The sequence below is a fragment of the Misgurnus anguillicaudatus genome, chromosome 15 (genome assembly GCF_027580225.2).
Source record: "Misgurnus anguillicaudatus chromosome 15, ASM2758022v2, whole genome shotgun sequence".
Classification (NCBI taxonomy): domain Eukaryota; kingdom Metazoa; phylum Chordata; class Actinopteri; order Cypriniformes; family Cobitidae; genus Misgurnus; species Misgurnus anguillicaudatus.
In genome coordinates, this window is record NC_073351.2 from 7,608,198 (window position 1) to 7,633,357 (window position 25,160).

The following is a 25,160-nucleotide window of genomic DNA, read 5'->3' on the forward strand; positions in this document are numbered from 1 at the left end:
ACTAAAACAATACAAGTCTTCAAGTCTTTCTTTCTTCTGAGGAGGAAAATTGATTGTAGGGAAGATACATTGAAAGTGAATGGTAACTTTTCTTTGAACAGAATGCATACAAAAAATATTTTCTGAACTTGAAGTTGTTGATGATCAGTGTTGCACTCATTGACTTTTATCGGTCGACCAATATCTCTTTAAACATTACATTTCTCGATTAATCATGCAGTTTTTCTTCTGCTGTAGTTGTTCCCCCACCACCACCACCTATGGCCCCTGGAGGCCCTCCGGCTCCCCCCGGACCTCCACCTCCCCCTGGACCCCCTCCATCTGGACCTCCCCCACCACCTGGCCCTCCTCCGTTTGGAGGAGGAGGAGCTCCACCACCACCTGCTCCTCCTTTGCCTTCTGCCGGAGGAGGCGGAGGTGGGGGCGAAGGACCGGGTGGTGGTGGTGGCGGTCTCGCAGCTGCCCTGGCAGCAGCCAAACTTCGCAAAGTGGCTAAGGTGAGAAAGTGACTGTGATGTTAATCATAATAACAGAAAGTTCTGGTTCAACATCAAAATAAATTTTAATTCAGTATGTTTACTTTGGTGAAATTATGGTGGCTGATCTCCCATCAAGTGCAAACCCCTTTATGTTGTTATTGCTGCCCCCTGCAGGATGATGCTGGTGGTGGCGGCAGTGTTGCAGCCAGCATTGCTGCAGCTCCTAAACCAGACAGCAGTCGCAGCAGTGTGTCTTTGCCCAGTGGAGGCGGAGGAGGAGGAGGAGGTGGAGGAGGCCTGATGGGCGAAATGAGCGCAATACTGGCACGACGGTCAGTCACGTTTCACATCATCAAAATTCATCTTAGTCAAACCACAAAGTTGCTGTCGATTATTACAGGCAATACTCAGATAAAGTTGTAAAATTTGTTTACAGTTGTGAGCATTTAGTGCAGGTGTATTGGGCAAAAATATGAAGCATATTTATCATGCACAAATTAAAAAAAATATTTGACTACTTTTCTTGATGGAGGGACTTTATGATGTAGTTTCACGCGACAGTACTTTGATTATTTTTTATTATTATTTTTTTTAATGTGAGCTATTCTAATAAAATTGTATGACATGTGCAAACATTACAACACAACACCAGTCTCACGCTAAGATGTGTTTAACAATTAAATATACTAAAAGTAACTTTTATTGTAATTATATTTCTGTGAAATGATTTAAAAAAAACTATTAAAAATAATTTTACGCAGAAGCTTTAAAAAAAATTTACTGACTGTTTTCCTAATGTATGTTTGAACAGGAGAAAAGCAACAGATAAAGGAGAGAAGCCTCCTCCTAAAGTTGAAGAGCAGAATAATGTAAGATCAACTTTAATCTTAAAAACCTATGCTAATCGCAGAAATTTGATGCCAAAAGACTAGTTTGTTTGACTATCTTTTCATACTGTACCTTAACGGTGCCCTGGTACACTTTCAGAAGTGGTCTCGGGCACGGTTGTGTTTCGTTTGGGTGCAGGATTCAGATTGGTTAAATAACCACAAGCGAAATATTTATGGGTACCAAAGACGTCACTTCCGCTATTCCCACCGCCATATTTGTGTCCGACTCGGCAGTGAACACAGCACATCTAATGCACTAAATGGTCACATTTATTAGTGTAATTGAGGGTTTACCAGAGACAAAATACTGATTTTACAATCTGGAGTTAGATGTCGGCTGCCAGTCAGTCCCTCTAGTTGTTTGTGATCGCGGACGAGCGCAAAATTTTGGGGGATCCTGCATTATTTGTCATATATTCTGTATTAAATATTTCCAGAAATTTAAAATGTTCATTCAAAATAAATTAAATGTAATATCTCTGTCATTATAAATAGAGTAGACTACTTTGTGAATATTTTTGACTTTAATATACTAACGCGAATGAATAATCTCATACCATGCTGTATCCCGTTATCATAACAGCCCTGCACCCCACAGTTAAAGGATTTCTTAAAAGAAAAATCCAGATAATTTACTCACCACCATGTCATCCAAAATGTTGATGTCTTTCTTTTTTCAGTCGAGAAGAAATTATATTTTTTGAGGAAAACATTGCAGGATTTTTCTAATTTGAATGGACTTTAATAGAGCCCAACATTTAATACTTAACTCAACACTTAACAGTTTTTTTCAACGGAGTTTCCAAGGACTATAAATGATCCCAAATGAGGGGTCTTGTCTGGCGAAACGATTGTCATTTTTGACAGGAAGGATGACAAATGTGTACTTTTGAACCACAACTTTTCGTCTAGGTCCGGTCCAGCACGACCTAACGTAAATGCGTAATGACGTAGGAAGGTCATGTGTTACATATATAAAACGCACATTTCCGGACCATTGTAAACAATAAACTGACACAAAGACATTAATTACTATCAGTTGACATACAACAACATAGGAACGGTCCTCTTTCAACACACTTGTAAACACTGGGGCGGAGTTTCGCGTTCGTCCTCTGTGACCTCTGGACTTCATGACGTATTGCGTGGGGTCAGCTGGCGCATCACGACCAGATCTAGATGAGAAGTTGTGCTTTAAAAGTGTATATTTGTTATTTGTCTTGTCAAAAAGACAATCGTTTAGCTAGATAAGACCCTTATGCCTCGTTTGGGATTGTTTATAGACCTTTGAAACTCCGTTGAAAAAAACGGTTACGTGTTGAGTTTAGTATTAAATGTTGGGCTCTGTTGGAGTCCATTAGAGTTAGAAAAATCCTGCAATGTTTTCCTCAAAAAGCGTAGTTTCTTCTTGACTGAACAAAGAAGGACATCGGCGTTTTGGATGACATGGTGGTGAGTAGATTGACTGGATTTTTCTTTTAAGAAAATGGACTAATCCTTTAACAGTGAATCACATCTTCTGAGTACGCATAAAACCATTATCTTTAATAGATTGCTAAGTTTAATGGTAAGTTATACTGCATTATTTTCATGACGATACACACATGAAAGTCCTTGTGAAACCTGGTTGGCGCACCTGATGTCTTATATAAGGATCTGGTAAAGCATATCATAATGTATTACAATTTATTGTTTTGTAGTTCTTAAAATAAGTTGCTGGGACACAAAAGAAAGTCTGCTGTCCAGAACATCTCAACGGGAACAAACGTGCACATGCAGAACTGTGATCTTTCAGGCTTTGACGGTCACATACGCTCATAATTAGTCGAAACTTCCATTGGCGTATATAAATGTGTATAAAAAGGTTATGTGTAAAGTGCAAAGTTTAGGGAAAAAGTATTAATCCATTACTGTAAGCTTTTAAAGTGAAAGCTGTATATGTTAATCAAAAAACAATCTGCTAATTAATGTTATTATTATTTATTTATTTAACAATAAATTAAATTAGTTTCTCTGTTCTTATATTATTATCACTTACTGTTTACTTGATTATTGAATTACTTGATAACTTTTTACTATTCATTTATTATTAGTTAAGAGCTATAAGTTATCCTGTTGAAGGCAATCCTTTATTCCGCCGATTTAACTCCTTTGGAATAGAATAAAATTGTAGTTCGTGGTTCCTCTGAAGACTGTTGTTACAGCCAACATCGCAACATATCCCGGGCAAATTGTAATGTTGTTGTGAACCTCCTGGGAGTGTTTTATTGCTCTTTATCTGAGAGTTGTGGCTGCTGTGACCATAGAGTAAAGCAGAGCGTGCAGCTGTGACCGGACACAAAAATGGCGGCGGTGACGACACAGTGACATCACGTGGTTCTGATGAATATAAGTCTATAGCAGTCTGCTCCCAAATCGTTCTCATGTCATACTCCAATCGTCTGCCACCCACAAACATATTATTATGATAAAACTCCATTGTGCTGAGAACGCATGTATCTTAAAGGCGGGGTGCATGATTTTTGAAAAACACTTTGGAAAAGGAGTCGGGCCGACTACCAAAACACACTTGTAGCCAATCAGCAGTGTGGGGCGGGTCTACTAACCGACATCGTTTCCTGGGTTGTTTATGTGTGGGGCCGTTCTATCAAATGAAGGTCCAGATTCTATTGGGGTAGGAGTGTGTATGTTTAGGTGATTTCAAATGTCAACATTGGCTTTCAGAGATCATGCACCCCGCCTTTAAGGCTTTCTTCAAAACCATCACATCATAATGATGTAAGTGTCCTCCGGTCCAGATCATGAAGTGTAGTATGAATGCAGACCTGCAGGAGAGTTGGGACAATCGCATTTGGGTACGGTTTAAGTCAACCAAACCCAGTATGAGTACACTATTATAAGGGCTAATTTTTGCTGAAAAAAATATGATCTATGAATCTGAATAGACTTTTTTAATTATTTTATCAATCTGTCTCTCTCTCTCTCTCTCTGTCTTTTTTCTCCTTTTGCCTGTCGATCTTCAGGATGAATCTGAGACCCAAGGTAAGAACAATAAAATTTGTATTAAACATTTTTAATCTCTAGATGTTTATTGAAGTTATTTCTCATTATCTGTTCTGTCTTTCTTAACAGAGTTTAAGAGACCATGGGAAAAATCTGCCACTATGCCTAGGTAAACACTCATTCACATACATTGTGTGCTTTATTTGTCAAACAAATGTCCACATTTGGGCACATCAATTGAAGATAAGAATGTATTTTTGGTTTAATATTTTGAGGACCCCGTCTTTTGAAAGTGGTCATCCGTAGGACCATATAGTTTGAAGTGAAGTGTATATACAGTACATGTTTTAAACAGGACTAATTCAGCACCCAGAGGTCTGGATACACCCTCTCCCTCATCGTTCAGGTACCTTTACTCTACTAACTTATTTGGTTGCGGTCTAATGCCATTAACCCCTACCCAGTTCCCTGTTTCTACATACACACACACACATTTACTTACTTATATAATACAGGAATAATATGATAATTAATTGTCAAAAATAATTTTATTTATTAAAATGAATCATCAATATTTATTTATTAATTTAAATTATCAATTTTTATAGTAAATATAATATATTTTAGTCATGACACAACCCACTTTTTAAATAAGGACATTTGAAATTATATTTCTGCAAATAAACCTAAAGACATTTTCCCAAAAGGAAAGTCTTTCCATTTATAATAAAAAACATTCATTGTATGAAATACTTCTCTATTTAGGATTCGCTTTGTCAAATACAGATTTTCTAAAACTTAATTATATTGTCTGCGTGCCCTGTCTTTATAAACTAAGCCAGTTTATGGCAACTTAACCTTACCCTGTTATTAAACTGGAGTGAAGTTTCTAATCTTGTTTGGTATTGCTGCCTGTGCTGGTGTTTAATCTTTCAATTCTTCATAAAGCTGTGAAAAACTCTTTGGCTTTCTGAGTTTGTAGGTGTATATAACACTGTTACAATACTTTTGTGACTACTACTTTTTTCTAGGGTTTTGGGCATGGGATTATGTGAATCAGTTGCAATTCTCTTTTTGTCCGCAGGTGCTCTGTGCTTTCAGTTTATGCTTTTATTTTCAAGATCTGTGTGGAGCAGCACATCAAAAGCGCTTTCAGCATCCATGGTGCACACCAGGGGTCTCCAAACTTTTTGTGAGCAAGGGCTATATAAAACAATCTGGAGGGTGACTTTTTCATTTAGTCTACTCAAAACGTTTTCATTTTACTTGTTGATATGTTTATTGTTTGAAATGTTAACATGCATAAAAGAAGTCAAGCTAATATAAAAAATTTGTAATTAATAAATATTAAAATTGAGGGTAGAATGTGATTTGGTGGGCAACTTGTTGGAGACCACTGCTGTGCACCATGCACCATATATGACATACTTGTATATGAGCCGTTTTTAGGCAGTGATTTTTTTCGTGGAAGTAAAACTTTTGATGTTGGTTTGTCGCAGGGTAACTTTACAGGTATCTGACTATGTATACTGATTTGATCAGTTACTATGGTAACAGTTACTTTGGTCATTTGGGATGGTGTGCCGAGGATTGCTTTCTCTGCTTTCTTTTTATTCTCCTTACCCCTTTATTTCCACTTTCTTTTTTTCATTTTATTCATGAATCTCTTGCCTTCTTGCCTTCTCAGGATGAAACCTGTTAACCAATCAGTAGAGGCAGAGAGTGCAGAAGGAGAGTCGGAAATGGAACGACTTAAACAGGTCAGAATTAAAAATATTAACACTGATAATAAACAAAAACCTTGCCTAGGTATTATGATTTTTTTCACGTCACAAAATGCCTTGTTTTCATGTTTAAAGGTGCAGTGTGTAACTTTTAGCAGGATCTCTTGACAGAAATACAATATAATATACATAACTATAATAGGAGTGGTGTATAAAGACCTTACATAATGAACTGTATTGTTTTCATTACCTTAGTATGAGCCGTTTTTATCTACATACACCGCTGGTCTCCTTACATGGAAGTCACCGTCATGTTTCTACAGTAGCCTTAAATGGACAAACTGCTCTATAGAGTGTTTTTTGTCACTACGTTGTCTCAGATGATGACATGTTTGTCCTGGGGCGGCTACCGTAGCTTCTCTATGCGTTTACAAAGGGAGGGGTGAGTGGTGGACTGAGCCGTTGTTTGCAATTCACAACGCATGATGGCGCTCCAATCTACACACTGCAAAAAATGACATTCTCACCTAGTATGTTTGTCTTGTTCTCAGTACAAATATCTAGGGGATTTGAAATCAAGATGCGTTTTCTTGATGAGCAAAATAACCTAAGAAAATAAATGGTTTTTAGACTAAACATTTTTTCTTAAAAATATATATATTTTTTTTGTTATTGATCACAAATTCACTTAAATATGATTTTTTTTTATCTAAAACCTAGACTTATTTTCTTAGGTCATTTTGTTCATCAAGAAGAAAATGCATCTTGATTTAAGAATTGTTTGATATTTGTACTGAAAACAAGACAAAGATACTGAGTAAGAAAGGCATTTTTTTCTGTGCACAGTGCACCTTTAAAGGAATATAAAATTTTCTTGAAAGAAAAATCCAGATGATTTGCTCACCACCATGTCATCCAGGGTGTTGATGTCTTTCTTTGTTCAGTCAAGAAGAAATTATGTTTTTTGAGGAAAACATTGCAGGATTTTTCTCATTTTAATGGACTTTAATAGAGCCCAACACTTAACACTTAACTCAACACTTAACAGTTTTTTTCAACGGAGTTTCGAGGGACTGTGGACGATCCCAAACGAGGCATAAGAGTCTTATCTAGCAAAACGATTGTCATTTTTGACAATAAAAATAAAAAATATGCTCTTTTAAACCACAACTTTTCGTCTAGGTCCGGCGCTACCTAACGTAAATGTGTAGTACTAGTGACTTAGGGAGGTCACGTGTTACATATATAAAATGCACATTTGCGGACCATTGTAAACAATAAACTGACACAAAGACATTAATTAGTATCATTTCACATACAACAATGTAGGAACGGTCCTCTTTCAACACACTTGTAAACACTGGGGCGGGGTTTCGCGTTCGTCTTCTGTGACCTCTTGACGTCATGATGTATTTCGTGGGGTCACGCTGGCGCATCACGACCGGATCTAGACGAGAAGTTGTGCTTTAAAAGTGTATATTTGTTATTTCTATTGTCAAAAATGACAATTGTTTCGCTAGATAAGACCCTTATGCCTCGTTTTGGATTGTTTAAAGTCCTTTGAAACTCCGTTGAAAAAAACTGTTAAGTGTTGAGTTAAGTATTAATTGTTGGTGTCTATTAAAGTCCATTAAAATGAGAAAAATCCTGCAATGTTTTCCTCAAAAAACATAATTTCTTCTCGACTGAACAAAGAAAGACATCAACATTTTGAATGACATGGTAGTGAGTAAATTATCTGGATTTTTTTTTTTTTAGAAAATCGACTAATCCTTTAAGTGATACTGGGGTCTATTATGAATATACTGCTATAGTATCTAAACATATTCATAATATTGCTGGTCTTTAAGTGTCATGTTGAATCCATTTTATAGTAAAATATAAGGGGTGGTTTCCCGGACAGGGATTATCTTAAGACAGGACTAGGCCTTAGTTTAATTATAATATACATATCAACAACAAACATGCCTTACTAAAAACATTACCTGTGTGCATTTTGAGGTAAAACAAAGGGCACTGATGTATTTTAAGATCTGTAAGTGCAAGTTGTTTTCCGTTTGAACAGATCTTAAATTTATTTCAGTCTAGGACTAGTCTAATCGCTGTCCGGGAAACTGCCCCTAAGTGTTTATATGTGTCTGTGTGTGTGATCTTGTAGGAACTGCTGGAAGAGGTGAGAAAAGAGCTTCAGAAAGTTAAAAACGAAATCATCGGAGGTAAGAGCTTCAGCATTCAGACCTTATGAAATTGTAATGAAAAGTAATGTGGATGGTCATTTATAATGCCATCAGAAATAACAAAATGGAAAACATACTTTTTTTACTCTTTGTTGAATAAAGCAGTCACAAACCACTTTTGCTGTATTGAAAACAGAAGCACAGACTTTCTACTTAAAAGGATAGTTAAACACCCCAAAAATTTTGTCATAATTTTCTCATGTTGTAACAAACCTGTTTAAATGTCTTTCTTTTGATAAACACATAGAAAGATATTTTGAGGAATGTTTGTAACCAAACCGTTCATGGGCCCCATTCACTTCCATAGTATTCTTCTTTCCTACTATGGAAGTGAATGGGACTTCTGATTGGTTTGGTTACAAACATTCCTCAAAATATCTTCCTTTGTGATTATTAGAAAAATAAATGTATACAGGATTGTAATAACATGAGAGTGAGAAAATGGGTGAACTATCTTTTTAACATCTCATTTAACATGAACTTTTATGATTAGTATTTAACAAAACATTAAATAATGGTTGAAATGAAATAAACAATACTAAATAAATATAATTTTTGTGTGAATTCTTCCTTTAATCATTTTTTGCTATTGTTGTTTTCTATTACAGCCTTTATTCAGGAGTTACAGAAACGAGGATCTACATAGTCCCATTGAAATGAATCAGGGATCAACTTCTGAATAGCCCAGGGATACAGACACACACACGCACGCGCGCGCACACACACACGTACCCAGGGACTTACCCTTAATCATTACCATTCAACCCAAGATGGGTTTTGTTGTAGCTTTATCTCTGCCATCATTTCGTCTTTCATATTCAACCCTTTTTTCTTTCTCTCCTCATTTAGTATCACCGAATGCTTTACACATCACACACACTTGTTTCCCGTTACGTTAAGCCACACATCCGCACAGTAATTGCCTACATTATATGTATTCAGGGAATATTATCATATCACTCATCCCAGTGACTGTAATGGCCATATGCAGATCCCTGTATGAACGACAGGGCTTTGGTGGCAAAAACAAGATGAATTCTGGAGGATCAAGACTTGCACCACAGCAGACCAACATCTCAGGTCCCACTCTTGAGCTTTCAGGAAGATTTTCATTTCCTGATATGGCGGATCTTTCTCGGTTCTGGGAATAAATCACGTTTTTTTCTGATTCGTTTGAGGCTGTGAGCTTTGTTGTGTGTACATGCCTTCCTCTATTCTGACCACCCCCATTGTGGTCCTAAAAACCATCATTTGAGATATGTTTGCAAACTTTGTGTCAAGATATAAAATATTACGATGGCCATGATAATTTTTGTCCTTTGGTCATGCCAAACTGCCTTGCATATAAATTAAAAACTATATATATGGTATATATTTGTTTTGAGGGAAAATGATAGTTAACTCGAGATAAGGTTTCTATTTTAATTGATTGGTGACATGATTGGTGGATGGGGACTTGTATGTGATTATAATGTTATCTTTTCAGAGATGATTATTTTGGGTTTTCTGTTATTGTTTTTGTTTCTTTTTCTATAGATTATAGGCTTTTTACACTGAAATACAGAAAATTGCATAGAGACACTGGATTAGATGCCTTTATAGTCAAATACAGCTGCTTCCTCTACTGCATTTGTGTCTGCCTCGTATTTTTACTATTATGCACCTCACATCATATAGCTACTGCAGTCATATTATAGGAGAGGTAATCAACCTTTCTGTTGTATTGGCTACAAAATTGCATATGATAAAGGTAAATCTACCTCTAAATAGTGTTTCAAGCCACATTTAAGTTTAGCACGTTGACATAAACTATCCAAATCTCTTGAGATGAAGCAAAACATGTTTGGAGCACATTTATTGTCCACATAAACTCTAATAAAAAAACCTTATGAAATCCAGGAAACAATTTCTTTGACCATGTAAACGTTGTGCTGTGCGGCTGTGAGAGAAACAGAAGAAAGATAATGAGCTGTTGTTTCCTGTTATGAATTGACTCGAGCAGAGTTGTCAACAACTGCTGCTTTAAAACCAGAGTCCTGATAAACACATTTAGATCTCACTGAGGATCAGAATAACCTCAACAACAGGCCTGACTGAAGGCAATAACAATACAGAAATGTTACAGTTATTCAGATAATATCTGTTGTGTATTTTTATATTCACTTGTGTTTTCTTATAATGATGTCTTATAAGATCCATCGGCCCTGGTCTAAAATACAAGAAATGTGGCATATTATTATAAGTAGGCTGCTTTGTATTATGTAAAGTGGTAATCATTTAGTACCATTTGAAACTTCAATTTTTCAACTTTTATTTGTAGTATAGCACATTTATAAACAAGCTTGTTGCCCAAAGTGCTTCAAAATTTTATTATAAGGGAAGAAATTATCACTGTATGGTATTACAACAGTACATGGCTATTAAACGCTCAAAACAACAGTTGCAGTAGCTACGTCACAGCCCACAATTAACCATGGTTTCACTGCGGTACAGTTGCCATAGTTTATTTATGATATTGGTAGTAAAACCATACTAACCACAAATTTACCATGGTCTTACAACAATAACCAAGTTTAATATTTGTAGTAAAACTATAATACAAAGGTAACATGCCAGAAAAACACATTTAAATACATTTCTAAAAACATTGTTAATTTCCCCAAAGGAAGTTACTAAATAAATGTATTCACACATCTGAATTTATTTCCTCATTTGGTGAGTGATGTTATCATGATAATAATAGTCACACATCATATTACACGAAAAAGAAAACAATCTTTAATGCACATAAAAACATTCTTAACAAAACAACAAATGATTTCTTGGTAAGCAGTACCACAATTTTTACTGATTACGATTGCTTAAACAATATGCGGAATTTTTATATTTTTTGTAAAATAAAGACGCATTTACGTAAACAAATATTGCCACACAACCCGTACCACGGCTTTAACTTTGAAAAGCAAAACTCACACAGATTTAATGCAATCAATTTCTATTATTATTAAAAGTACTAATCTCATGATTAAATCGCAATTACTGTATATCTACGAAAACGGTCCTTATATGTATTGACTTCGTGCGTGGCGGCGCAAGACGACTATGACATCAAAGTACCGCGAGAACTATTTAAACGCATTCAAAGCAGTCCGCTCGGATCGATCTCGCGTTACTTCGATGTCATAGACCGATCTGACTCGACAGCGCTGCTCGGCTCTATGAAATTGGACGTTACTGGTGACGTAACGCCGAGCGTGCGCTGAGGTCATTTCCTGTTTGTGCTCCCGTTGAGTCGCTAGACGGAGGCCTATCCGAGACAGAAGCACCACCGTAAAATCCCTCACAGACCAACAGAACGGACAAGGCGGTGGGTTTATAGCGATAAACGCTTAAGACAAACCCCGTGGGATGTGTTTGAGCAACCGGGTTCGTGTTTTGGGCCTTTAAGGGGGAGTTTGCGAAGAGAATTGCGCGACTGGGTGTTGTTATTTTTGGGGCAGCTGAGTGGTCATTGGCAGAGTTCAATACACACCAGCTCGCGCGAGGAATAAACACGCACTTCACGCCTCTAAACACCCCGATTTTACCTGACTACATGGACTTTTGAGGATTTTACGCTGCATTTTACCCAACCAATTTGGAGAATACAAGTAGAGGTAAGGGAATCAAACATACATCGATGATTGATGGCTAGCGTGATGCCTAGCCTAGCATCTCTATGTATATTTAAATACGACCGCATATTTTCTGTCTGTATTGTGTGTAACTGGCAGATGGATCTGTACGAGCGCGTGTTCCTTTGTTTTACTGTACACATCAACCATATTCACCATCATAACACACGTGCTCGTCTCTATGCTTGCGGTATATATTAACGTAATAAATAACAGTACACTCGTAGATTCATTTAAACCATTATGCATCTTTCACGTATGGTGCTTGCTTGTTGATTTATTATAAATATATCTTTAAGAGAGCCCTCAAAGCAGTCCATCAAGTAAAAAAGAGAAAATGAATTAGTGGAAATGAGAGTATATTATTGATCAGGCCCTTTACACGCGGTACAGATGAATGATGGATGTGGATCTATAGGACAGACTCACTGTAACTTACATACTGTATGATCGATCAAAGTGCTTTTATTAATACACCCTGCTATCCGGTTCAGCTCTGTTTGCTTGTTTAAAACATTGCCGCTTTAAGTGGTTAGATGTTTGACAACTGGCAAACAGTTGCGTCCATCAGGTTTGAGAATAAGTATAATTGATGCCTGAAGGTTATTTGGGTAGAAAGGGGTCAGGTTTAAGTCTGGAATCTCTGCACTCAGCACTGAATGTGTGTAATCATTAGTTTGTTGAAATGGCCCCAGCTCTTGTTTGTCTTTCACCTCTGGGCTTCAAAGTGTATGTTTGTGTCTGTATAAGGGTTGTACAAGACTAAGAGAGAAAGAGGAACAAGCATGCAGACCACTGACCAACTCATACACGCACACTAGTTGCATACTGTATGACAGCGATGTCGGTGTGTTTTTAATGCCTGTTGTGCTAAGCTAAGTTGTGTAAGGGACTAGCATGGGCTGTCACAAGGTGGGGATTTTATGTTGCAGGGATAATCCAGTATTGTGATTGGATAGCATGCCGGATCTATGCTAGATGCACTGCGATGCCAGGAAACGTTAAAAATAAGTACAAATTGAATGTGTTAAGGTAAAGTGTTGTTTATATATAAAAAATATATCAAATAAACACGCATCAATACTCCCTGAACCGTACATAAATTCTGTCATGAGGAATTTTCCTACTAGCGGAGCAATTCAAGCTTGAAGGACCACCTTCATGTTTTTGCAAGTCTACAGTCAGCGATTCAGCGAACACCCAGCTGCTACCACAGGCAATGTGCCCTGCTAAAACACAGAGCCGTTCCCACAGACTGCGATCTTGTGTGCGATCTGGGTATAAGACAACTGTCTGCATGTTTCCCTGAATGGAGTCTTGTCATCATTAGTTGAATTTTTTTAATGGAATTAAATTGATCATATCGGCATTCATTAATTATTTGCATGTTATGCACTATACTGGCAATTCCTCATATTTTTAGACCTCATATTATTTAGAGACTACTTTAAATGCATTTACTGTCTTTAATGTTGGTGACATGCAAAAAAATTTCACTTAACTCTTTCCACGCCAGCGTTTTTTTAATGCCAGGTGTAAACGTTGTTCAAAACGTTTTAAGCTCGTCCACTCTCAACTAGGGCTGTTCCGAATACCATTTTTTTGAGTTTCGAAGCTCTAGAAGAAATCAAATCGAATATTCGAGGCTTCGGAAGGAGGGGCTGAACATATTTTTCTCTTTAATAAAGGCAGGAATCTCTGTATGTGTGTGTGTGTGTCTGTGTCTGTCTACAGTTTTATTATGTGACGGATGTGTTGCTGCGGACCCAAGGGAGTGTAGTGCCTTTTTTCGTGCAATATGGACATGTGACACGTTTAGAATTAATAAACTTAAATTAAAAATACTACAGAACAGCGCAAGCCGGAAGCGCCGTGCCTGTCACGCATCCTGCGAGAACAGCATTAGTGAAACAAAACACAAGCTGTAATAAAACGGTAGCATACTTTCAAAATCAAGTTTATTTATAACACTTACACCATCCAATATGTTTTTTCATCAGTACAACAATAAAGAAGATATTTTGCAGAAACCCCAGTGCTCCGTCATGCAAGTCAACCGATCCGCACACTTTAAGAGCTAAAGCATATATATCCAATACAAAAGTAATCCCCCATAACTCCGTGTGACATATTGACGTCTTGTGAAGCGAATCAATCAGTTTTTGCAAGAAACTGAACGTTATTTACAACACTATTAGCGTGAATGCCAAAGGAGGAAGCGCGCTTTACTTCATCAACGCTGTAAAATATTTATATATATATATATTTGAATCTCAAAACTGAAAATCGAATGTCAACCCACGGAACGAATATTCAAATATTCTGGTCCAGCCCTACTTTCAACCACATTGAGAGGTAGTGGAAAACACTTTCGTTCGGATTGCTTTTGTAAGTGTAAACGCACATGTGGTTCAATGTGTTCTAACAGCCACACGCGACCGCCTTCTCTCCGCCCATTTATCTAATCTGAGGTACTGAGCACAATGGTTTACATCTTTTCGGACTTCTGGCGCGAACACACGGTGAACAGCGCTATTTTTAGCCGTTCATTGATAAAACTAAAACGCTGATCTCCGCTGTTTCATTTTACAAGCGTGTGAAAGTTGCGCGATCTTATTTCATCAATTGCGCTGAAAATTGAGAGAAAGCTCTAACATATACATGTTTAATTACAACAAAAGCAGCGGATTCCGACATAATATTAGTTTGCATCCATATAAACTTATCATTACTGAGTCCGAGTCGTGCGCATTCCAAGTTCAGGTGCTAGAAGGAGTCAGTGCCGTGCACATTCAGGTCAGAGCAAGAGTCCAACACATTTTTATCCAGGTGCATTAAGTCCAGGTGTGTGCGAGAAGGAATCTGAGCGCATTACAAGCTCTCTCATTGCAAGTAAAGCCCACAAACCCTCTCATGCGAGGAAAAGCATGCAATTTGCATGTTAATGTGAAACTATGATAATTACTATCGTCATGTCGTCACGGCAATATGTCTGACGATTGTCGATACACAATACTATTCTCTATAGGCACAACTCTAACGCACGGTGTGCATCGACATATGCCTACAGACACTTTTTTATCCTTAATTTGTGAACGGCCTGTAAATAGCGCAAATTATTATTGCCTTGATGATCTGCAGGGCTCAAAATTAACTTTTTTATTTGGTAGCACTGGTGCTCCCAACTTTAAAGAGTTAGGAGCACCAGCAAAAATTTAGGCGCATCCATCCAAAAATTAAAAAGCACCACAACTACAATGTAAATGTTAATAGATTTATTTTATTAAAAATAAAACACCACCACCGGGCTTTACACATCCTATGGCCAGCATTTAAAAGTTGGTCTTCTATTTTATTTTATTTTTTGCTGCATAAATTCCTAAATTAATACCCAAATGCTGTTGAAATAGTATAGCAGCAATAATAATTTAACAATTACAGGTAACATGATTAAGATTACATAGAAAATCTAGCAAACACGTAAAACACTGATTAATTGTGACATTACAAAAGTGACCCTAATATAGAAGGCTAATATATATTGGTATTGATAACTGCATTACCAGGATGCTTTTACTACTAAATAGGCAATGTTTTAAAAAATACAACAAAAACATACCATCAGCATTGTCGTATTCCACAGCAACATGGACCACAAGGATGTTTGTCGAATGTCCATTCACCAGCGCATGCGCACATACACCATCAAACCCACTTTGACAGACAGGTCGGTGTCGCCATCAATAATAAACGCATTTGTCATGACACGTCTTGTGTTTTTGGCACTTTCGCCATGTTTAAGCAAGGTACGTCTGGCGCTTAAAATGTTTTGATTCCGCCATTAACGCCGTTTTACAGGATTTACAGTAAACACAGTAAGTTACATTTTCATAGCGGAGACACTTGAAATCTTTAAGCCACTCTCTCTGAAAGGTTTAACGTCAACTCGTATTTTCCGGTGGTGGAGTTACATTTGAATCCGGATCGTCGTCAAAAAATACAGTAACCTTGGCTGTAATCGGCTCGCTCTCGTCATGCTCGCGACGTGTTCGTCTTTTCACATTTCCGCGCTTCACGCCAACAAGGAATGACTGACGCTCATATTAGCCAATCTGCGGTCTTCATTAAACGCAAGAACTTAATGGTGAAATTTGATTGGTTATGTATCGTTGGAGAGAACACTGAACCTGGGACAGCGCCAGCACGCAGGATGTCAATCAACTCGCGTCACAACAAAATGGGCAGTCGCACAAATGCTCCCAAATATATTTTAAGGTCGCACAGATTAAATTTCGGTCGCATATGCGACCAAAATGGTCGCAATTTCGAGCCCTGATCTGGTAAAGTAATCATTTGTATATTAAAAATCATTTGTACCGCCTGTGTCCGTGCTTCAGTATGGTTTGGAAGGTGCACAGAAACGCATGTGTTTTAAAAGCAAGATGACACGGTCTGTCTCTCGCGTGTCTGGACAGACCTTTAGCTGATTGCCTCTGTCCTAGACCCTGACCATAAACATCTCTCTTTTTGCAAGCAAAACTGTGGTAGATGATAAAGAGACAATCCGTAATGTTGCGTGAAAATTTGATAATGTATGAATCCTGGTTCCATTGTTGATCTATTGCAGCTGTTTGCACGTTCAAATGAAATGTTTGTATTGTTTTTACCGGGTCACAGACAACCATCAACTGTATTTTTACTTAAATCAAAATCGGTTAACGGACGGTTAATGTTCGGTTGTCGGTCGGGAAAATTAACTGATATGCACATCCCTAGGCCTAAGTTTTCACCCGGAAAAATCATTTCAGTGTCAGTTTTCGATCCCTTCACAAGCCCTGGCCCTGCAGATCATCGTTTTCATTTTTGACTGCAGGCTGTCTTTCTTGGTTTTGACAGCAGGTAATTCCCCAGATGTAATCAGAGTAGGAACTTGATAATTTAAGATGTTTACATGATGTTCCTCAACTTTCCAAATTTAAAACCACCCTCTAGATGACAAGTTTAAACATTGAACGAGCAAGCCAAACGCTCCACTATCCCATTATGTACCACACATATGCTATACAGTAGCCGGATTCTCATCTCCCCGTTTATTGATGTGATGCATCCGTGCAAATGTCATTATACAAACATTTACTAACAGCTTAAATTATAAATCATCATTATTATATTGTTGTGAGTAAAGTAAAGACAACGTTTTGAAGATTCATATTTTATGTACTCGCTCAGTAATTGATAAATTATGGATTGCAACTTTAATGTTGTCATTGTGAACAGCAGGTTTCTTGTTTTGTTCAGCATATACAGTGATGTGTTCACCTGTGTATCCAACAGGCTTCATTGCAGTCTAATTGGCATCTCTATGGTGATAGAAGTGAGTTCCCCAGTTTCCTGTTGGAAATCATTTAAAGGGATACTTCACCGATTTAGCATTCAGCTTTGTATCTGTAGAAACCCGGCAGTATTACTGAATGACCATGTTTCCCTCCCTCATTTTCCCTTGAGAGGAGAGATATCTGCATTTTGGTTCTGCAAAAAAGTCCTCCGATGATGTAATATGACGATTTTTGCATCATCAGAGGACTTTTTTGCAGAACCAAAATGCAGATATCTCTCCTCTCAGGGGGAAATGATGGAGGGAAACATGGTCATTCAGTAATACTGCCGGGTTTCTACAGATACAAAGCTGAATGCTAAATCGGTGAAGTATCCCTTTAAAAGACATTGCAGAAAATGAGGCTGATTATTTGTGCTGTTCTGTTCACATTTGATCTATTTTTGTTATAAAATGGTAATTGCAACCCTGTCTGCTGAAAAAAGAGAGGCTTAATCACACTTAGGAAATTATATGTAAAAAAAAGAAAATAAGACCCTTGTTTTCTATCTGCAGTTTTGCACGCTGTTTATGAGCCCTGAGCGCCTCTCATTTTGCTGTGCCTTGCATTTTTCCAGGAGCAGTCTGAGCACCTGAAGTTGAAAAAAATTAAGTCTTAACGGAAAAGCGGCCAACATCATTTTAGTTTTTCCTCATTGTCCACTCGAATGAAAGGAGAGGCGAGGCTTCCATTAGTAACAGAAGTTTAAAGTTTGCTCGGAACAACCAAGGACGGCAATTACTGCCCTGTCTTCTGCGTGTGTTTGCAAACGTGCTTTAAGTGATCTCCAGCTCAGGTTTTAAGGCAGAATCAATGAAAATCTGATAAACAATGTTAATTAACAAGCAATCATGCTAGACGCACTTAGCAGGTTTTGCCTCTGAGATCTTCATACACTCTTAGAATGGATGTGTTAAGAACAACACAGTCAGTGTTAGTTTGAGAAGTGCTAGCTGCAGAAGTTGCACACATGCGCTTCCTGGCAGTGACGTCACTTTCAATTTCGAGTTAGACAAAAAAATAGAAAAGTTTGCATTGTCAGTGGTAGCTGGAATTTGTTACATTTACTTACCATAGCAAAGAAACGAGTTTTGTATCATTTTGTTTATCACAGGATTCGTACTTTTTTTTTTTTTTAAGTGAGACACGATTTCAAGATTTACAGCAAAGCTAGCAATTATTAAAGATACAAAGAAGTTGTACAATACATTTTTTTAAATATTTTTTCTTGTCACTGTTTTAGTATTATAAGTTATGTTTTGTGTTAATATTATTCTTTTTATGTTTCATATATCTCTAAGGTTGATTAATTTGATAAACTGTTAATCTACATCAATGTGTCATATTTTCTAAAATAAATTAATATTTTTCTGATTTCATGTTTATTTTAATAAGTCAGAAACGTCTCCGCTGTGTCCTGCTGACAGGCACGGTTGGCGCATGCAGCAGGTGACGCCAATTATGGGTCCTCCGAAGGTTATACCGTCTCATTTCAGTTCTCTTCACGAACTCCTGAGGCTTCCACCTTGAAAGGCCGAGTGCTCACTTTTTAAGGTCTCATGCTTATAAGGTTGATAATTTCACTTAATTAAGTACATCAATAAATTAACATGCATACTTCAACAGCACTATTATCTCTAATTTCATTGCAAAAAAGGGACAAACATGGACAAATTATTTTTATGGTTGGCAATAGGGATGGGCGATATCTTATCGTTTGCGATATACCACCAAAATTTATCCTCGCGATGAAAATATGTCGCCTCACGATAACAATGATAAATCTAGTTGATGAGGTAGTTTGTGCATGCCCAATTCACTGTTTACGTGCGGAGTGAAAACAAACATGCAGACGTGAGGCTGAGGAGGTGCTTGTTGTTATTACCATGAATTTACCAGAATGAATTTACCGGTAAATACAAAAATATGTTGTTCACACATGCAGTGACGTTCCGTCTTTTTACCAGTAAGACATAATTTGCACATCAGTATCCAAATACCAGTAAACTCAGAGAAAAAGCGGAAGTTACATGCGGCGCGTGGCCGGTGAGCTCGTGTTGTATTTGTAACAATGGCGGGTTATGACTTAATATCCACGGTCCGTATTTTGTTGTTTTCACATCTGTGGCAAACGCTGACGGTCGCGAAGTTGCTCGTGACCAAACAACATTGCGTTAGGCGACGTCAAACGGAACCTGCGTTTGCACATTATGCTTCACAGAGGAGCGAGGTAAAGTTAGTTTTAGGTTTGATATTCGCTGCATATCCGCCTAGGCTGCTTTAAGGGCCTTCTGCAAATAACAGAGAGTGTGCTAAGGACGTCGGCAAGTTGGCAAATAGATGGTAAGCTGTTTGAAACAACTTTGGTGAAGAAATGTGGATGTTAACTTCAGGTGTGCTCGACTTTTAAGCAGCACATGTGTGGAAACGTCTGTAAACAGGTAAACGCATCATCTATAAAAAAAAAAACTTTCTGATTGGGCCGAAGCTGTCAGCGCTGTCTGACGTCGTCTGTTCTAAATGCCAGTAATCCTATATTTTTCGTTCACAAATAGCACTTACTGGTAAATTACTGGTAATCTTACAACCTGTCTTACTGGTAAATTGGGAGTACTGATTTACCGGAAAAGGTTCTGTTCACACATGACCTGTTAACTGCAATTTACCAGTAAGTTACCAGTAAAGACTGTATGTGTGAAAGGGACTATTGACTGTTTCACTCTGAACTTCTTTACTTTATCAGGTTATTTTAACATGTTTGTTACTTTATCAGGATTTATTTGCAGTTGTACTCTGTTGTAATTTTAAAGAACACATCTAAAGACATTGTTACTTTACTTGTTTGCACTATTTTTGCACCATGAGAGTATAAATAAATACAGAATTTGTGTTTACATTTTAAACTTGTAATTGATTTGAATTATTATTGTGTAATTGTTGTTGTGTGATGTTTTTCAGCACAGTCACTGGAACACAACTTAAACATAACCTAATCGGATATTTTACAGAAGAGAATAATTTATCGTCATTTTTTATCGCCACTGCAACAAACAACTGAAATTACCGCAATATTTTTAAAAGGTCATATCGCCCATCCCTAGTTGGCAAGTTGTAATACCACAATCATTTTAAATAGTGTAATGTTTTAACACAAAATCTGCAATTCGTAAACCAGTATATTACTTACATCTTTAAATATCTGAAAATAGGGGTGTAACGGTACGCAAAAATCATGGTTTGGTGCGTACACCGGTTTTGAGGCCACGGTTCGGTTCATTTTCGGTATAGTAAGGGAAAATGCAAACATTAAACTGCAGGTTGTTTACTATAAACTTTTTTTACAATTTGTTTACACTTTTTTAAACACTTTTTATTAAAATATAATATATAAAATATATATAAAATGAAAAAATAATAAATAAAATACTACTGCAAAGTTCTTTTTTACATTATTTTATAGCAGTAGGTAACTCTTTTCTTAACCTTCTCTTAAACTTTTTCTACTTAAACCTTGCACTAAACTAACAAATTCAATTCCTGAATACATTTATGAACTATTAGCCTACATTTTTGCCACCAAAAATGTTCTGTTTTGATTTATTTTGGATTGTTTAACTCACAGTATTGAATTGGCTATGTACCATCTCTGTATAAAAATAATATTACTGCTCTATGTGTAACTGCATAGCAAGCAACATGATGATATACTTATTATACACTCATTTTGAGATAAGTGAGTTGCATACATAGCCATCTTTGATCTTTTGCACGTTTCTCCTAATCTTTGCTTGTGTTGTCAATGTAAGCTGTGATTTAAACTAACGAACCCCTCCGCAGCTGAGTAACAGCTGAGTAAGCCCGGGTTACAGCTCTTCTCTGTCCCGACCAGCTGATCGCATTGTGACAATGACATGATTGACGTGAGGTGCAGATGAAAAATCTGATCACGCATTCCTTATTCTTGCTGTCACAGAAAGCGCGTCTCATGATTGCGTAGCAACGAAAGACGTGCATCCTCTCACGCACTTTTGAAAGAACAAAACAGCGCGTTGACACGCGTTTAACATGCGCTTTTAGACACGACACGTAAACGTTTACATCAATAATCAAACGAATATACAACTAAGTAAATAAAAATCTTTCTGCGGGCAGAATTATGTTATATGTTTGACAGAAGACTTGCGCTGAACACTGAGACTTCCGCCACTTAATATGTTCGTGTGGAAACCCACGTATTATGTTCCGCACAGGCGCACATAAAAGATTGCACGTGTGCACCGTGCCGAAAGCCCTGAACCGAAACGGTCCGATACGAATACACGTACCGTTACACCCCTATCTGAAAATAAAATTCTTAACAAAACCTAAATATTAAACGCATTACATCGATGTAGCGATGTTGCAAATGACATCACTGCCTGGAAGCGCATGTTTGCAAGTTCAAGTGCTGCAGCCAGACGCTCTTGGTTAGTTTTGGGGCAACACACTAAATATGTTGTCCCAGAATACACACATTTCTGAGTTATTATTGGACCAACACATTTTGTGTTACTTTTAAAACAAAATGACACATAATGTGTAAGAAGCATAACACAAAAAAGTGTAAAGAATTAACACATCCTTTCTTGAAGCGTGTAATTTATGAACAGTTTTTTGCACTACGTAATTCTTACATCCATGTATACATATATTTATCCATTTGGCAGATGCTTTTGTCTAAAGCGAATTACTGTCTATTACAAGGTATACATTTTGTCAGTGTATTTGTTTCCTCGTATTAAACCCATTAGCGTTTGTGCAGCATTGTGCAACCCTGTTCAACCCTGCAGACCTGTTCCTTATATATGTATACCATGGGTCTGTTGAATGTTTCTCAAGAGTGTGCATTATTTTTTAGTAAACACACACATATATGAAGTAGTTACAGGTCGACTGCATTATAGTTCCATAAGACTACGGCAGGTTTAACTGAAATAATTGATTCATTTGATTTCAAAAAATGAAGTGTGTGTGTGTTACTGTGCTTTCACACCACCACCGGCGAGAGTGTCAAAGTGGCCGGAAGACCTTCATTTTCAATGAGAGATGGCGTCAAGCAGAGTACTACGGCTCTGTGATCAGTAGGAAGTCCTTATCAATGTTAAATCACTCCGAGTTTGAGCGTTTACAATGTGCATTTAAAAAAGCAACACTCGTCAAACACAATCATTCAAAATATTATTTATTATTAGGGCTGGGTATTGGTAAGGGCCTCACGATACGATACGTATCATGATACATGGGCTATGATACGATGTATCACGATACGATACAATACGTTGCATGCTGCGATACATTGCAATGCTTCTTCTTTTTTTAATCAAAAATGTAAAAAAAAATAGAGCTGATTTAAAAAAAAAATCTAAAGCCAAAGTGCATCCACACGAAAGTTGCTGGTGTTTTTTAATTTTCTGCCATTTTTTCACTCCCGCTATCTTCTGAGAAATTGGCCGTATATGACAGACAACTGGACAGCGACAACTACAACAGCGGGAGAGGAGGTTGTTTGACGCACACAGAGGGATTATATTAGTTTTTAAATATATATTGATAGTAGATATTGAAATATCGACCCACTATCGTGGAAAAAGTATCACGATAGTTAGCTATATCGATTCGGTATCTTTGCATCTCTCTCTCTCTTTGATACTATCTGCATACATGTAAAAAATTGACCATACTTTGGCATTTAGCGTAAGAAATTAGTTCTCCTCACAACAGCATTTTAAATACACCGTCATGACCTCCTGATGATGCGTACATTGATACAGCACCTTCCGTATCAATTTGGTGCACTTTTGAAAGTATTGTGACAAATCGCAGTTGATCCATGTTCCATATGCAAAGGACGGATGTGATCTGCGAAGTACCTAGAGTGAAATGTAGTGGGGTATACTTGACGTTCCATGTCCGTCTCATACTCTCTCTTGATGAGTTCAGTATGAAAGTGCAGAAATCTTAAGCTAAATTGCTGCATAGGACGAGTCATGAAATTAAAGTAGACTGCACGTCGTATCGTACACAATTCATAATAAAGCTATTGCGCGCATTTCAAATCAATGAAGCACGCTTTATTAGTCGCTTTTACAATACAGTAACCCATTTGGGAAGAAAGATGACAGGGCTGCAGGTGTAATCTGTTTTCTATAGAGAAATAGTGAGTGCGTTTACATGCGCAGTCTTACGTCGATTATGCTTTATCTTTTATGCGGGAAAACCCATTAACTGCGTTAGCAAAAACTGATCGGCACAGGTAGTTTTTTTTGCTCATTACCCCGATTTTGCATGATATGTAAACACCTTAACCAGCTTTCTCGCATTTTTGTTTATGTGCGCGTGTCTCCATTGTGCATCTCTATGGTTGCGCTTACTTCGGCATGTGACATTTATCTTTCGTAACTTTCGGTAAACTTTGCCAAGAATCAATAAAAAACAAAGTCCTTTTAGAGTAGTTTATTTCTGATAACAAGCAAAATAAACAAATAGATTGGAATACAGTGAAAAGAAACATTTAAAGAAATGTTGCAAAACTTTTATAAGCAGTATGAACTGCCAGGTAAAACACACATTTCCAAATTTAGGGAAGTGAAGGATGCTGCCTATACTTAAACCAACACTAAAGAGTTTTTGTACCATAGAAAACATTTTCAAAAAAGTTTTAGTCGTTCATCGACTGAAACAGGGTGAACGGCACTTTCACATTCGCTTTGCAGCCATCTATCGGCCAAAACCGCACTAAAGAAGTTTCCAACCATCGGGTCGCGGTCCTGTAGTTCGAGTGAAAACTACAAAAACTTGCTTTACGGCAGACCTACAATCCAATCAGAGCCAGCTATGCTGCAGTAGGCTAAATTATTTATGACAGTGGTAATGGACAATTCCGCTTCTAACCTGAAGGGGAGCAAAGAGCACAAACTCTTTAGTGTTGCTTTAAGAATCTGTAAGGAATAGATTTTTTTTGCAGCCACTACATGTGGTCCAGTACCAATATGTATAATCATATCGTCGCTGTCCGATGAAAACCACGTATGTCCATTTTGCCGATTTTGAGATTTTTCGACAGATTGAATGTCCAGGTTCATTTCCGTATACAGTATGGGTCACATACCTAAATAAATGGCCAATGAAAAGTTGTGAAATCATGTCATCTGATTTTCACGTATATCCATTTGGTGTCAAAGCTGTCAATCACGCAGCGTATCTCCCGCCTGTGAAGCGTCTCGCCGGTCTCGTAAAGTTTCATCGAAGCTCAGCACTGGATATAGCCGAATAAACAGCCTGTGAGACAATATCTTTCCTTCATCGAGGTAAACGTTCCCCCTGACACCAGACGTACGTCTAGGAGTGACTAAATTACGGTAGGACGGTGCAAACAAAGTATCTGTCTAGCATAGTGTTATTTACACTGGGGACATCCCACCACTTTTTGAAGGCGTTTGGTTGAAATGTTCTGAAAAATCAAGCGATGCTTAAGACTGGTTTTTTGGTCCAGGGTCACATATGTTGTGTTGTATGCTTATGGTGTGTTTTCTTGTACATATGTAATGCAATTCATTGTAATCATTGACTAAACGCGCTGCTGTTTTCTACGGTACGTTCGGTTGAGCTGGTGTTGCAGGGACTGTTACATGTGTGCAGTCGACATTGTTGAGGGTTTTATGCTGAGTATTTTCTTGTTGTTGACTAGCCTACGCTATGCCCATTTTTTTTATGCGCCGTTATTCAATATTTTTCCCGTC

At 37.5% G+C, this 25,160-nt stretch overlaps 2 protein-coding genes across 3 annotated transcripts in view; both read left to right on the forward strand.

Annotated features, from left to right (window-relative positions):
• vaspb (vasodilator stimulated phosphoprotein b) overlaps positions 1 to 9,962 on the forward strand; it is a 53,800-nt gene extending 43,838 nt beyond the window's left edge. Inside the window, exons 6-14 of one of the 2 annotated variants that reach the window (XM_055174059.2) lie at positions 238 to 497; positions 654 to 811; positions 1,291 to 1,348; positions 4,393 to 4,411; positions 4,502 to 4,541; positions 4,728 to 4,778; positions 6,060 to 6,132; positions 8,255 to 8,312; positions 8,942 to 9,962. In XM_055174059.2, the coding sequence (XP_055030034.1) occupies positions 238 to 497; positions 654 to 811; positions 1,291 to 1,348; positions 4,393 to 4,411; positions 4,502 to 4,541; positions 4,728 to 4,778; positions 6,060 to 6,132; positions 8,255 to 8,312; positions 8,942 to 8,979 (755 nt within the window). In that variant the 3' untranslated portion in view covers positions 8,980 to 9,962. The remainder of the gene's footprint in view (positions 1 to 237; positions 498 to 653; positions 812 to 1,290; positions 1,349 to 4,392; positions 4,412 to 4,501; positions 4,542 to 4,727; positions 4,779 to 6,059; positions 6,133 to 8,254; positions 8,313 to 8,941) is intronic. The other variant, XM_055174060.2, reaches the window with a different exon arrangement.
• A 1,626-nt stretch (positions 9,963 to 11,588) lies between these two features.
• Positions 11,589 to 25,160, forward strand: part of akt2 (v-akt murine thymoma viral oncogene homolog 2) — a 28,014-nt gene continuing 14,442 nt past the window's right edge. Inside the window, exon 1 of the mRNA XM_055173597.2 lies at positions 11,589 to 11,989. The gene's annotated coding sequence lies outside the window, so the exon portion shown is untranslated. The remainder of the gene's footprint in view (positions 11,990 to 25,160) is intronic.